Source organism: Platichthys flesus, chromosome 20, assembly GCF_949316205.1.
Source record: "Platichthys flesus chromosome 20, fPlaFle2.1, whole genome shotgun sequence".
Taxonomy (NCBI): domain Eukaryota; kingdom Metazoa; phylum Chordata; class Actinopteri; order Pleuronectiformes; family Pleuronectidae; genus Platichthys; species Platichthys flesus.
The window spans coordinates 20,759,331-20,774,792 of record NC_084964.1 but is presented as its reverse complement, the minus strand read 5'-3'; the positions used below and the strand labels follow the sequence as shown (position 1 = coordinate 20,774,792).

Below are 15,462 nucleotides of genomic sequence, written 5' to 3'. Positions count from 1 at the left end.
AAGTTATCGGTGCATTTCATTTGGTCGCCTGCAGGTGGCGTCAGATCTCCTTGTGTCATGTGAACTTCTGGCTCATTTCTCAGTCAAAATTTATTCAAAAGTTTTAATAAACACAGAATTAAAACCCACATTTTTTGTTAAAGGAATATTAATTTTTAACGAATGAACCGACACATTTTCATAAACAACAAACGTGAATAAAACTTCAGCATCAATCAGAAGCAGTAATGAAGAGTTGTGGAGTTCCGTCAAAGGGCTTCACTCCCTCTGCTCCTCCTCATGGACTTCAGCTCCTGTTGGCTCGTGCTCTGACTCGCTGAGGAGGAGGTCGTGTTCCCGTTGGCGGCGGCGTCCTGACCACAGCACGGGGGGCGGGGCAGCAAGCTGCAGAGCGCCTTCCTGAACATGGAGCTGGAGAAGATGTAGATGATGGGGTCCAGGGCTGAGTTGAGGAAGTTCAGTCCCAGAGACACGATGGTGAGCTGTGTGAAGGTGTAGAAGGCGGAGCAGTCCCACGGGCGGTAGGAGCGGACCGCCCAAACCCCGATGGTGGTCACCGTGGTGGGCAAGAAGCAAACCATGAACACTAAAACAATGGCGGCGCACACACGCATGGCCTTGCGCACCTTGTCGGGTTTGCCCATCTGCCGCTGCTTCAGGAAGCTGGAGATCCGGACGGAGCAGAAGAGCAGCATGGCGAGCGGGAAGACGAACTCCAGCACCGTCAGGATCCGGTGCATGCTGACCAGGATGATGATGGCGCGCGAGGCCTCTTTGTAAGACGTGAAGAAGAAGCACTGGGTCCTGTTGCCGCCGCCCTTGATGTGGCTGTAAGCTAACATGGGAACCCGAGGACTGATCACCAGCAGCCAGACCAGCAGCGACACCAGCGCCGCCTGACGCTGGCTCATCCGGTTGAACCTGTGGTGAGGGTGGACCACCTGGAACGAGAGGACGCAGATCAGGCCTCAACGGGATCATCCAACTCTCACACAGATCAACGTCTGAAGACCCGTTCACACCTGGTTGGGTTCAGAGCTTCAAGCTCTTCAGTCTGACCCTCAACCTCAGGTGTGAAGGTTCCTCAGACCAGAAGAGCAGCTCTGCTGTTTGCAGTGAAAACACTTTGTTGGAGAGTTTGGACTTTTGGACCAAACATGGGAAGTAGAGACAGAATTAAACAAGAGAAGAAGAAGAAGAAGAAGAAGAAGAAGAAGAAGCAGCTGACCTCCATTTTAACTAGTGTGTAGTACTGGAGTGCTGGAGTTGTGGAGTTGTGGAGTACTGGAGTTGTGGAGTACTGTGCGGTCTTGCACTTGAAGGTAAAACTATGGATCACATCTATGGACCTATGGTGTGACGTGTGAACAAACAGTACTCGACATTAAAATGAGTTTCTCACCTTGAAGTAGCGGTAGATGGCCACCACGGTCATCAGAGCGATGCTGGCCGAGCGGTTGGAAAACATGAGGAAGAGGTTGATTCGGCACAACCCGTCTCCAAACACCCAGTGACCCCTGAGCAAGGCATCGATCCTCAGAGGGAGACTGACCAGAGCGAAGAAGTCGGCGATGACCAGGTTGAAGAGAAACAGGTTGTTGGGGTTCCAGGTCTTCAGCTTGAAACAGAAGATCCACAGGGCCACTACATTACCCAGCAGCCCCAGTATGACATCAATGGTGAGGACAGGGGGAAGGATGACCCCCTCCAGTTGAATCCCGACAGGTGGGCAGCCGCCGCCAGGGACAGGGGTCGTGAAGTTCCCATTCTGTTCTGACAACATTTCGATAGAATAACTAAACGTCCGTCTGAAGTGTCTGGAGCTTCTGTGCCGACTTGAACCTCAGGTGTGGATCTAAGAAAGAGGAAGACAGGAAACGCTGTGACCTCACAAAGGAAAGTTTCATGATTCAGGAAACTTGAGGCTTCCCCTTTCCCCTTCCTCTTTCCTGTTGAATGAAATCTGTGTTAAAGAAAGAGAGAAAACCTGTTTGACCCGAACCACTTCCTGTTCACCACAGATCAGAAAACAGGCTTCAGTGGTCACACATGAAATTAACAATATCACATTTCTTTGAGAAGATGTCAAAATATTTCATGTAAAAGTTCACTAGGTAAATAAGTCTTTATGATAAGTGGATTACTATCATGACTGTGCGCTTTTAAACAACTGCATCAGACACCTCATTTCATTTTGCCTCATTCACTCATATCTTAATAATTTTCTTACATTTGTTATTAAGAAGTTTTCTAAGTGTCCGATCTGTGCAACATGTGACATTTCATTTCTTACATAAGATCAAATCCCAGATAAGAAAACAGTGGTGAATATCAGATTTCATAAAAACTATAAGTGGGCTTAGGAAGAAATTTCTTCTTGAAAATAGTTTTAAAAGTTTAAGACAATTAAAAAAAATACAGACTGAAAAATATGCTGTCACAAAACACACCAAAACAGAAATTAATCTAAATATTAAAGTTTTACATAAAAAATCTAATTTGATTACTTTCAGTACATCTGTTGACAAAGTGATGAATGAAATCTATGTGCAGGGGGGGGGGGGGGGGGGGGCGGGGGCCGTTGTTCCTGTTTTATGTCGGAAACACGTTTCCTCACTAACGCTGACTCAGCACTAACGCTGACTCAGCACAAATGTGACGTGTACAATCTAAAATCCTGCTCAAAGACAAAATGCATCCGTTTAAAAAAATGACACTGAATCATTTCAAGTCTTTGTCGCGATGCTAACTACGTCTTCTTCATGCTACATTAGCTTGGTCATGCTAATAACATCTGCTGTTAGTCGCAGCATGAGCGAACATCTGTGAGACATCGGCAATGCTATCTGTTTTAATGTTTCCATGTCAGTTACAAACTGTAACCCCCCCCCCCCCCGCTGATGTAACTATAAAGTTTTTTAATACAAAGTTGTAAATATAAAGTAGTTAAATATAAAGTAGTTAAATATAGTAAATTATTTATGTTCAGAATCTTTAAACATAAAGGGTTCATTCTAGAGTAAAGAAAACAACAATTCATACGAGGAAACATAACTAGGATTATTTTATGTAAAATTTCTGACAATAGATCCTTTCATCTGAATCTCACACACTGAACCTTTGATCTACCAACAATAAGGTTCAGGGTCAAACTGGGTCCCACTTCCTGTGTGGTCTCTGAAGCTGACGTCCTGCAGGACAGACGGGGACGGACGCTGTTGAGACGTCCTCTGTGGGGACTTGTGTTGTTGAGACATCCTCTCTGGGGACTTGTGTTGTTGACACGTCCTCTGTGGGGACTTGTGTTGTTGAGACGTCCTCTCTGGGGACTTGTGTTGTTGACACGTCCTCTGTGGGGACTTGTGTTGTTGAGACGTCCTCTCTGGGGACGGAAGCTGTGGGACGTCCTCTGTGGGGACTTGTGTTGTTGAGACGTCCTCTGTGGGGACTTGTGTTGTTGAGACGTCCTCTGTGGGGACTTGTGTTGTTGAGACGTCCTCTGTGGGGACTTGTGTTGTTGAGACGTCCTCTGTGGGGACTTGTGTTGTTGAGACGTCCTCTGTGGGGACTTGTGTTGTTGAGACGTCCTCTGTGGGGACTTGTGTTGTTGAGACGTCCTCTGTGGGGACTTGTGTTGTTGAGACGTCCTCTGTGGGGACTTGTGTTGTTGAGACGTCCTCTGTGGGGACTTGTGTTGTTGAGACGTCCTCTGTGGGGACTTGTGTTGTTGAGACGTCCTCTCTTGGGACTTGTGTTGTTGAGACGTCCTCTGTGGGGACTTGTGTTGTTGAGACGTCCTCTGTGGGGACAGACGTTGTTGAGACGTCCTCTCTGGGGACTTGTGTTGTTGAGACGTCCTCTGTGGGGACTTGTGTTGTTGAGACGTCCTCTGTGGGGACTTGTGTTGTTGAGACGTCCTCTCTGGGGACTTGTGTTGTTGAGACGTCCTCTGTGGGGACAGACGTTGTTGAGACGTCCTCTGTGGGGACTTGTGTTGTTGACACGTCCTCTGTGGGGACAGACGTTGTTGACACGTCCTCTGTGGGGACTTGTGTTGTTGAGACGTCCTCTCTTGGGACTTGTGTTGTTGAGACGTCCTCTGTGGGGACTTGTGTTGTTGAGACGTCCTCTGTGGGGACAGACGTTGTTGAGACGTCCTCTGTGGGGACTTGTGTTGTTGAGACGTCCTCTGTGGGGACTTGTGTTGTTGAGACGTCCTCTGTGGGGACTTGTGTTGTTGAGACGTCCTCTGTGGGGACTTGTGTTGTTGAGACGTCCTCTGTGGGGACTTGTGTTGTTGAGACGATGTGTGGGGACAGACGTTGTTGAGACGTCCTCTGTGGGGACAGACGTTGTTGAGACGTCCTCTGTGGGGACTTGTGTTGTTGAGACGTCCTCTGTGGGGACTTGTGTTGTTGAGACGTCCTCTCTGGGGACGGAAGCTGTGGGACGTCCTCTGTGGGGACTTGTGTTGTTGAGACGTCCTCTGTGGGGACTTGTGTTGTTGAGACGTCCTCTGTGGGGACAGACGTTGTTGAGACGTCCTCTGTGGGGACAGACGTTGTTGACACGTCCTCTGTGGGGACAGACGTTGTTGAGACGTCCTCTGTGGGGACTTGTGTTGTTGAGACGTCCTCTGTGGGGACTTGTGTTGTTGAGACGTCCTCTGTGGGGACAGACGTTGTTGAGACGTCCTCTGTGGGGACAGACGTTGTTGAGACGTCCTCTGTGGGGACTTGTGTTGTTGAGACGTCCTCTGTGGGGACTTGTGTTGTTGAGACGTCCTCTCTGGGGACGGAAGCTGTGGGACGTCCTCTGTGGGGACTTGTGTTGTTGAGACGTCCTCTGTGGGGACTTGTGTTGTTGACACGTCCTCTGTGGGGACTTGTGTTGTTGAGACGTCCTCTGTGGGGACAGACGTTGTTGAGACGTCCTCTGTGGGGACAGACGTTGTTGACACGTCCTCTGTGGGGACAGACGTTGTTGAGACGTCCTCTCTTGGGACTTGTGAAATCTCCGGATTAACGTGAAGCTGTAAAGAATCAGCGTTGAGTCACTTTCCAGAGCTGAAGCTGGAAACTCTAACTTCACTTTACTAACTGAATATAGTTCTAATATGTTTGCTTCTGTCTTTTGAATCCAGTCAAAACTTCGCTCAGTAATTAAAAGTTAATTTATTAATATTCAACGAAGTCAAAAACTGTTTTATGTTGAAAGAGGAAACATTTCAAAACCTTTCAAACAAGAAACTGTGAAACGGGAACAGGACGTGTCCTCAGAGACGGACACTTCAAAACCTGTGTGTGTGTGTGTGTGTGTGTGTGTGTGTGTGTGTTATTTGATTAATATTTACAGCAGAGAGAGAGGGGGGGGGGGGGACAGAGACAGACACACAAACAGGACGATGATTCCAGTCAGTGACTTATTGTTTTTCTTTTCAAGTGAAGTTTTAAAGTTTGAACTTGTAAATCTTTAGTTTCACAATCTTCTTCTTAAAACTCATAAAAACTTTAAAGTTAATAAATAAATCAAGAAATGTTTTATTTCATCAGAGGCGACGCGTCACGAAGCTCAAAGCTGTGTGTGTGTGTTTGTATCGATCTGTGTGTGTGTGTGTGTGTGTGTGTGTGTGTTTGTATTGATCTGTGTGTGTGTGTTGGTATTGATCTGTGTGTGTGTGTGTGTGTGTGTGTGTTTGTGTGTTTGTATTGATCTATGTGTCTGTGTTTGTGTGTGTGTTTGTATTGATCTATGTGTGTGTGTTTGTGTGTTTGTGTTGATTTGTGTGTGTGTGTGTGTTTGTATTGATCTGTGAGTGTGTGTGTGTGTGTGTGTCCAGGCTCTGGACCTGACAGCTCACAGATGTTCAGACTCTCGGGTTCGAACTACGAGCTGAAGCGACGGGGACGGTGGCCTTCAAAGGTAAAACCACAACCTGCTGGTTCACGCCTGGGGGGGGGGCTGTCTGGTCACATGGTGTCAGAGCGACCACAGCCTGAGAGAGAGAGAGAGAGAGAGAGAGAGAGAGAGAGAGAGAGAGAGAGAATTGTTCAACTTTTTGACTGATGGAAGGTTTAATGTTTAATGTAAGTTAAATGTTAATTTTACCTTTAATGGCTGATAAACTCTGTGTGTGTGTGTGTGTGTCTGTGTGTGTGTGTGTGTGTGTGTGTGTGTGTGTGTGTGTCTGTCTGTCTGTATGTCTGTCTGTCTGTGTGTATTTGTGTGTGTGTCTGTGTGTGTGTATGTGTCTGTCTGTCTGTCTGTCTGTGTGTGTGTGTGTGTGTATGTATGTGTCTGTCTGTGTGTGTGTGTGTGTGTGTGTGTGTATGTGTGTGTGTGTGTGTGTGTGTGTGTGTGTGTGTGTGTGTGTGTGTGTGTGTGTGTGTGTATGTGTCTGTCTGTCTGTCTGTGTGTGTGTGTATTTGTGTGTGTGTGTGTATGTATGTGTCTGTCTGTCTGTCTGTCTGTGTGTGTGTGTATGTATGTGTCTGTCTGTCTGTGTGTGTGTGTGTGTGTGTGTGTGTGTGTGTGTGTGTGTGTGTGTGTGTGTGTGTGTGTGTGTGTGTGTAGCCATCATTGTTGGACTTGGAGGACCTGGAGGAGATGGAGAGACTGAGGAAGGAGCACATTGAGGCTTTGAGAGATATCAAGAGGCTGCAGGTAAAACACAGACACACACAGACACACACAGACACACACACAGTCACAGACACACACAGACACACACAGTCAGAGGATTGTGTTGTGTTTCCAGGAGCAGCTGATGGAGTCTCAGAGAGTTCACCATCAGATGGAGGAGGAGCTTAGTAAAGTCAAACAGGTGAGTCATGTGACACCACCTGAGGAGTGATGTCATTTCTTTGTCCCCTCCCCCGGCGCCACCCGGTGGTCAGAGGCAGAATGTCGGTTTACTTCTTATCGAGTTGAACTCATGTTGATGCAGGTTGTGAGTCTGTAACTGTGCACACACACTTTGACGTGCACTTTAACTGGTGAAGAGCATCCAACTCTGCGCTCCTGCCTCTGTGTGTGTCTTTGTCTGTGTGTGTGTGTCTGTGTGCATGTGTGTGGTGTGTCTGTGTCACTGCTGTGATTCATCTCTGAACTTTCTTTTATTGTGTTACATCAAGTGATCAATGTCCACATGCCTGACACAAGCACACAGACGCCAGGAGGACGTTAACACACTTGTCCTCTGACCTCAGGTCCAACAGGTCTGCTGCTCAGCTCCAGTGCTGCTGGAGAGATACACACACAGAGACACACACAGAGACACACACAGAGACACACACAGAGACACACACAGAGACACATAGACACACACACAGACACACACAGAGACACACACAGAGACACAGAGACACAGACAAAAAACCACACACAGACACAGAGACACAATGACACACACAGAGACACAGAGACACACAGACACACACACAGAGACAGACACAGAGACACACACAGAGACACACACAGAGACACAGAGACACAGACAAAGAGACACAGACAAAGAGACACACACAGAGACACAGACAATGACACACACAGAGATACACACAGAGACACAGAGACACACACAGAGACACACACAGAGACACAGAGACACACATAGAGACACAGAGACACAGACAAAGAGACACACACAGAGACACACACAGAGACACAGACAATGACACACACAGAGATACACACAGAGACACACACAGAGACACACACAGAGACACACACAGAGAAGGCTGGAGAAGTTCCGAGAGGCTTGTGATGATGAATCTCTCTTCTCCTCCTCCTCTGTCCTCCATCCCTCCGTCCCTCTGTCCCTCCGTCCTGACAGGAAGTCCGGCTGCGAGCAGAGGACAGTCGGGCCCTGAGGACTCGGATCCAGTTGGCCGAGGCGGCTCAGAAGCAGGCCAGGGGGATGGAGATGGACTACGAGGAGGTGATCCACCTGCTGGAGGCCGAGATCGCTGAGCTGAAGACTCAGAGGGCGGAGCAGCCGCCGTCGACCAATCAGGTGACTGCTTTCTACCCTGGGACTGTAACCCCCCCTTCAGAGACACAGCTACATTACCCTGGATCTGGTGGAGAAGACGTCTGAGCAGATGGTGGAGGTGCTGTCAACAGAAGACTTTCCCATGTGTGTCTGCAGAGGGCGCCGTCGCTCACTTCATTGTGTTGTTTTTGGAGACGAATCATTGAACAGCTTTTCTTCTTCTGATGTTTTAACCGTGTTTGTTTGATCTCAGGAGGAGACGGACGAGCTGAAGAAGAAAGTGTCCGTCCTCGAGTGTCAGCTACGGAAGAGTGAGGCGTCCAAAAAGAGCTCTGAGCTGTCCACAGGGAAGCTGCTGAGTTTTGTTGAGGTGAGAACACACACACGTGTGTGTCTCTCTGTAGATGTTCAGACTCTTAACTCTCAAAAAGCCAATTTAATTTTTGAGGACCAGAGAGAATGTCCACACCAGGGTTATGGTATTGAACCAGAATTGTCCTAATAACCATAGAGAGTCATGCCCACACATACACACACAGATGATTCTGTGTTAATAACAACATTTATTTAAAATAAAGAAACAGATTTTATGGCGGACATAAAAAGCTGGAGATTTTGACCAATCAGGTGTCTTCACAACTTCAAGCCCCGCCCTACAGGTTCCTGTACTTGGTAAACTAGGAACTCCTCGGAGCTGAACTCTAACTAACCCTGTGTTGGAAAGTCTTTCTGAAGTTTGTGGGAACAGAGATGTAGAACAACACGTGATGAACATGTGATGTGTTTTCTTCTGTCTCCGTTTCTGCAGAACGTTCAGGACTTCCTGCTCCAAAGTCACGGACCAACCAAGAGCTGCAGGTGGGTGAGGATGACTGACACTGTGTGTGTGTCGTTGTGTGGTGTTTGTGTATTCAGCAGTGTGTGTGTGTGTGTGTCCACATGACCACAGAGGTCTAGAGACGATGGAGCAGAGATGTGTGTAAACGCTGTTTGAATCTGACGCTCTCTGCCTCTTGTGGATTGGTTCTTTTCTGTAATGACTGATTGGTGAGGCTCCTGTCACATGACCTCCTTCACATGAAGAATCAAAGAGTTACTGACGCTGCTTTCTGAGTGAGTGAGTGAGTGAGTGAGTGAGTGAGTGAGTGAGTGTGTGTATGTATGTATGTATGTGTGTGTGTGTGTTAGTGAGTATGTGTTTGTTTGTGTGTGTGTGTGTGTGGTGTGTGTGTGTGTGTGCTTGCTCTCACTATTTTGTATGCTTCCAGATGGAGGAGGATCATTCAGATTATTTTATGAATCCACACTTCAGGATTATTTGTCAGATGATCTGCACCATGTGACCTCCAGTCCAGATCTCAATGTTTTTACTAAAACACGTGTTATTCTCATATTATATTATAAAACCTCGGACCAGTTCTTTCTTTATGTCCCTGATAAGATTAAAGCTATAACTTTTAAAAATGGTCATGACGCTTCCTCGTGATTCTGCGGCAGATGAATAAATCCTCCTGCTCAGGTTGTGTAAGTGTGGTTGTGTAAATCAGGTCAGTTGGTCATGTTATGAAGTCAGTGGGACACCTCAACGCGTCTTTCATAACCATGGGACCCCCCCCCCCCCCCCACACACACACACACCCCCAGCTCACCTGCCCGTGTGAATCTAGGCCACTTAATAGCTGCTTCTCCTCTTTCTTAGAAATAAGTGGCATTTTGCTGCCGAGGTCACCAGGTCCTTCATAGTTCTGAGTCTCAGTCTCATTAAAAGCTCGAGTCCACAGAGTGGTTGTTTCTCTGAGGAGAGAAGCAGGTCTCATTCTGGAGCTCAGCTGAAGGGAGGTGGTCTTTCAGCAGCTCCAGGTGGGAAGAGGGGAGACCCTGTCTTCAGGTTTCAGTGCAGAGAGAGCTGAGGTAACGAGGGATTTGTCTCCATCATGACGACATAGTGGCGCAGTGGTTAGCACGTCTCACAACAAGGAGGTTCAACCTGACGGCTCAGGACCTTCCTGTGTCTCCGTCTCAGTCCAAACTTAAAAACTGTTTTCACACCTGAACTGAAGAGAGACTTTCAGAGTCTGTCTGATCCTAAAGAAACTCTAAAGTCAGATTGCGCCAATTTGACCTTGGACCTTTTAAATGAATCAGTTAATCTGTGAGTCCAAAAGTTTGTGCTGAATTTGAAAGAAATCACAGGTCAGAGTGACCTTTGACCTTTTACATTTGACCTGGACACCAAACTCGAATCGCTTCATTCTTGAGTCCAACTGAACAATTGAATCTAATTTGAAGACATTTTAAAGAGCTGTTTTCAGATATGAGCTGAAGTCTGACATGTTCTTCACATGTTCCTGACATGTTCCTGACATGTTCCTGATATGTTCCTGACATGTTCCTGACATGTTCGTGACTTGTTCTTGACATGTTCCTGACATGTTCCTGACATGCTCCTGATATTCCTGCCTGATATTCCTGACATGTTCCTGACGTGGTCCTAACATGTTCCTGACATGTTCCTGACGTGGTCCTAACATGTTCCTGACATGTTCCTGACATGTTCCTGACATGTTCCTGACCAGTTCCCGACATGTTCCTGATGTGGTCCTAACATGTTCCTGATATGTTCCTGACCTGTTCCTGATGTGGTCCTAACATGTTCCTGATATGTTCCTGACCTGTTCCTGGCATGCTCCTGACATGTTCCTGACATGTTCCTGACATGTTCCTGATGTGGTCCTAACATGTTCCTGATATGTTCCTGACCTGTTCCTGGCATGTTCCTGATATGTTCCTGACATGCTCTGGATATGTTCCTGACATGTTCCTGATATGTTCCTGACATGTTCCTGACATGCTCCTGATATGTTCCTGACATGTTCCTGACATGTTCCTGACATGTTCCTGACATGTTCCTGATATGTTCCTGACATGTTCCTGACATGTTCCTGACATGTTCCTGACATGTTCCTGACCTGTTCCTGACATGTTCCTGACATGTTCCTGATATGTTCCTGACATGTTCCTGACCTGTTCCTGGCATGTTCCTGATATGTTCCTGACCTGTTCCTGGCATGTTCCTGACATGTTCCTGACATGTTCCTGACATGTTCCTGACATGTTCCTGACATGTTCCTGGCATGTTCCTGACATGTTCCTGACCTGTTCCTGGCATGTTCCTGACATGTTCCTGACATGTTCCTGACATGTTCCTGACATGCTCCTGATATTGATTAAGTCCTCTTGTCTACGTTCACACCTGTGATGTCACTAATCCCTCCCACTGAGCCTGTAACGTGACAGTGGTTATCTGGAGACTGGTTTTGGCGTGTTCCTGTTGTGGTGAACACGTCTGTCCTGACCTCTGTTCATTTCCTCGTACAACAGTGGGAGGAAGTGGAGACGTGTGGTCCATCTCTTGGACTGTGTAGTTTTTCTCGGCTGACTCCTCCCACTCTCTCTCTGCAGCTCTGGAGATGTTAAAGTGGGGGCGTCGCCTCAAGGTCTGCCTCCTCGCCACCAGAGGAGTCCCTGGACGGCGGCGACGCTGGCTCAGGAGGCGACGGAGCTCACGAGGACGGTCAGAGCGATTCAGGAGGTGGACTGTAAGTGACGTCCTCCACACGCTGGTCTGCATGTCCTCCTCCTTCCTCCTTCTGCTGCCCCGCATGATGGAGCTGAACCTAGCTGACCCCGTCGACCTGAGTCGTCAGCAGGAGGTCATCAACCAGCTTCTCCTCCCTGTGAACTCCTCGTCTCCTCAGTTCCTGAGCGATGGACTCGTGTCTCAACTCTGCATGAAACACGTCACTGTCAACTCCCTGTGTCTCTGCTCCTGTGTGTCCAGCTGCTGATGCAAAGAAACAGTTTAAGTTTAACTGGAAAAGAATTTGTGAGGAACGTCTGCAGGTCGACTGGACTGAGACACGACACGAATGTTTGAACTTTGGTTCATTGAACATTTACACTGAAAAATACCACGTAAACCATCACTATGATGTAATACAGTGTATATCAATATATATATATATATATATATATATATATATATATATATATATATAGCCAAGCTGCTGCTCTTCTTCATGGTTTTAATCTGACGGAATCTGTTTTCATCACATCATCGTTTTAATATTGAATTATTCAGGGTCACAGGCGGCGTCATCATTTATCTGTTAGAGATCCTGAAGAGACGCAACACAACCAAGTCACAGCTCCGAGAAAGAGGAGGTCAGTGTGTGTGTGTGTGTTAAGATCGCTTCCTGGATACGTGCACGTCTTTAAACACACACACACACACACAAACACACACACACACACACACACACACACACTGATTTCATGATAATTCACTTCATATCATTTGTTTTATAAAAGCAGCACCTCTGACCACGTCACCATGACAACCATGTCTCCATATGATTTGACTTATCTAATAATCACTTTACTAAATTCATATCTGAGGCTCAGGTTTTCTTTTTGGGGACGATATTTCAAAATGAGAATATGTTGCAGTCTGATTTAATAATCTAGTGACTCATCACTCGTCATAACATTAAGAACAAAGTGGGTAAAACTTTTAAAGGTTTTTACACCAAATAGAAATTCAAGAGTGAAATCTAAAGAATCAGATTCTGATTTATTAAGTGTCTCTGATTTACTCACACAAACGTCCACACACACAAATCAGAGGAACATGGAAATAAGAGCAGTGTTGACATGTCCCGGTTGCTGGTGCGACGCCGGTGGACACACCTGTCGGACACTGCACTGTAGTGGATTAATTCACTGCTGAAAATAACCTCCTTATATCTGAATAGAAATCACGTTGAGCAGCTGTGAGGTGTTTTTAAAGGTTGACAGCTTCAGTAGGAGCCAGTGGTTTGATTAAGAAAAAGGAAAATATCTAATAACACTAAAACAAACCTCTTTGAACATAAATCATTTCAAATCCATATGTCGGCTGAAACTAATCATTAACCATTTTTCAAACTGAGGATGTTAAACGTGTCCTGAAATATTCATCATGACTCCAGAACGTGAAGCTGAATTATAGATTTATCTCAAGTTTCTCCACCTGAAGTCCTCGTCCTCCTCCTGCTCTGGACCAGGGAGCTGCACCAAGTGTCCTCTGTCCCCGGAGCACACGTCTTTGTTCTGTGGTCCAGTCTCACTGTCGTCTCTGAACATACATGGAGACCAAAGGATGCGTGAACAGTCGGTGCAGCCGCCTGGTTCCGGGCGGAGCTTCTGGGAATCACTGATCTTCTCCAGAAAAACACTCAGATGGAACGTCATATTTGTGTTGATCCTTGTGCCTGAGATCATATCAGTAACATGTTAAACCTGACATGATGTGCCCCCCCCCCCCCCCCCCCACAGGTCTTCCTTATGGCTGGGAGGAGGCCTACACTGCAGACGGAGACAAATACTACATCAAGTAAGAATACTGATAAGCCAGGAGCATGTCCAGATAACCAGAGGTGTCTCCACGATCCTCAGGTTTCAGGTTCAGTGTGTTAGATGTTTGTATTCTTCAGGTTTCACGTCAGGTTAGAAACCTCATCAACACGTCCACTCGCTCACTGGGAAGCTTCCACACATTGTTCTGTGGTTCCTCACATGGACTCACTCTGACATGTTACACACCAGGAGGCTGCAGGAGAAGATCCAGAACATGTCCAGAGACACTGACTCAGACATTTGTTCTCACATAGAAAACCTGCAGAACATGTGAGGAACATGTGAGGAGCAGGTCAGGAACATGTGAGGAGCAGGTCAGGAACATGTGAGGAACATGTCAGGAACATGTGAGCAGCAGGTCAGGAACATGTGAGCAGCAGGTCAGGAACATGTGAGGAGCAGGTCAGGATTATGTGAGGAGCAGGTCAGGAACATGTGAGGAGCATGTGAGGAACAGGTCAGGAACATGTGAGGAGCAGATCAGGAACATGTGAGGAGCACGTCAGGAACACATCTGAAAAGAGGTTCCATTATGAACACGGTATCTCAAGAATTTATTCATATTCAAACCAAATAGTCACTTAGACTCAAAGATGACTAGATTTTGGTGGTCAAGGGTCAAAGGTCAAAGACTAAAGGTCACAGTGACCACATGAAGATATCTATATATGACTGAAACTGTTCTGATTGGTGGAGACATATAACCACAGGGAGGAGATTCTAGTTCTCATCACGATCCATAAATGATTCAGTGAAAATGAAGAAACGTCTCAGTGAGCGTCTCCTTTGTTCTTGTGACAGTCACATGACCCAGACGACATCATGGAGCCTCCCGGCGGCGAGCGGCAGCAGCGAGGGACCTCCCACTCCTCCACAGGCCTCAGAGAGGGAGGCGGAGCCTGACGGCGAGACCACAGAGCAGAGACCCAGCCCGTCCATCGAGACAGAGATGTAGAGCGTCCCGCCTGTCCTCTCTGTCCTCATGGGTACTGCAGCAGTAGGATGCTGTCCTGGGAAACCACCATCATAACCAATAATTCATAAAACTCATAATTTACCTTTGAGCTGCGAATCACACGAGGGAATGAAACTTAATAAACATCCTGAATAAAACCTCAGTAACAGTTCAGACTGACATTATATGAGTGAGTGAGTGAGTGAGTGAGTGAGTGAGTGAGTGAGTGAGCAAGCGAGGGAGTGAGTGAGTGAGTGAGTGAGTGAGTGAATGAATGAGTGAGTGAGTGAGTGAGTGAGTGAGTGAGTGAGTGAGTGAGTGAGTGAGTGAGTGAGTGAGCGAGTGAGCGAATGAATGAGTGAGTGAACGAGAGAGCGAATGAATGAGTGAGAGCGTGAGTGAGTGAGTGAGTGAGTGATCACAGCTCTTCAGTCAGGACGGTGTCTCGTGTCCACGTCGTTGAGAACTTGGTCGTTCCTGACGCTGCAGACTTCCTGATGAGTCCAGCTGCTCGTCCCTCTGATGTCATTGTAGGACAGTGTGTGATGTCATAGAGGGAGATCGATACAGAGACTCTCGTCCTTCCCTCTGACGTCTGCATCCAAACAACAACACAACCAAACAACAACACAACCAAACAACAGAAGGAAATAACAAAATAAAACCTATAACCTGATTATTTTACAGTTTAGCTCCGGGTCAAGAGAGGGAGTCATTTGTTAAGTGTCAATAATGTGTGTGTGTGTGTGGGTGTGTGTGTGCGTGTGTGTGTGTGTGTGTGTGTGTGTGTGTGTGTGTGTGTGAGTGTGTGTGTAGTATTTTTAGTGTGTGTGTGTGGGCTGGAGGTGGAAGGCTGATGTTCCTGCTGCCCGTGGGTGAGTATTGATTCCAGTGAGTACAGCTATAAATATCTGCTGCACTCGGAAACACTAATGAAATCACACACACACAGACACACACACACAAACACACACAAACACACACCCATGCACAAACACGCACACGTATCTTGGATGTGCAATGTGTCATTCACATGTGAACAAACTTAATGATAATG

The 15,462-nt window shown here is 46.9% G+C and overlaps 2 protein-coding genes across 2 annotated transcripts; one reads left to right on the top strand and one right to left on the bottom strand.

The window, feature by feature from the left end:
• Position 1: 1 nt before the first annotated feature.
• On the bottom strand, positions 2-2,066 carry hcar1-3 (hydroxycarboxylic acid receptor 1-3). Its single transcript, XM_062378913.1, has 2 exons — positions 1,403-2,066; positions 2-941 (listed from the first exon to the last, which is right to left on the bottom strand). The coding sequence occupies exons 1-2, from the start codon at positions 1,781-1,783 to the stop codon at positions 249-251; spliced, it is 1,074 nt and encodes a 357-aa protein (XP_062234897.1). The 5' UTR covers positions 1,784-2,066; the 3' UTR covers positions 2-248.
• Positions 547-14,568, top strand: stxbp4 (syntaxin binding protein 4). The gene is made up of 12 exons (XM_062378797.1): positions 547-776; positions 997-1,115; positions 1,413-1,679; positions 5,840-5,922; positions 6,574-6,663; positions 6,758-6,823; positions 7,835-8,014; positions 8,247-8,363; positions 8,802-8,851; positions 11,456-11,592; positions 13,370-13,427; positions 14,252-14,568. The coding sequence occupies exons 1-12, from the start codon at positions 547-549 to the stop codon at positions 14,403-14,405; spliced, it is 1,551 nt and encodes a 516-aa protein (XP_062234781.1). The 3' UTR covers positions 14,406-14,568.
• The last annotated feature ends 894 nt before the right edge of the window (positions 14,569-15,462 follow it).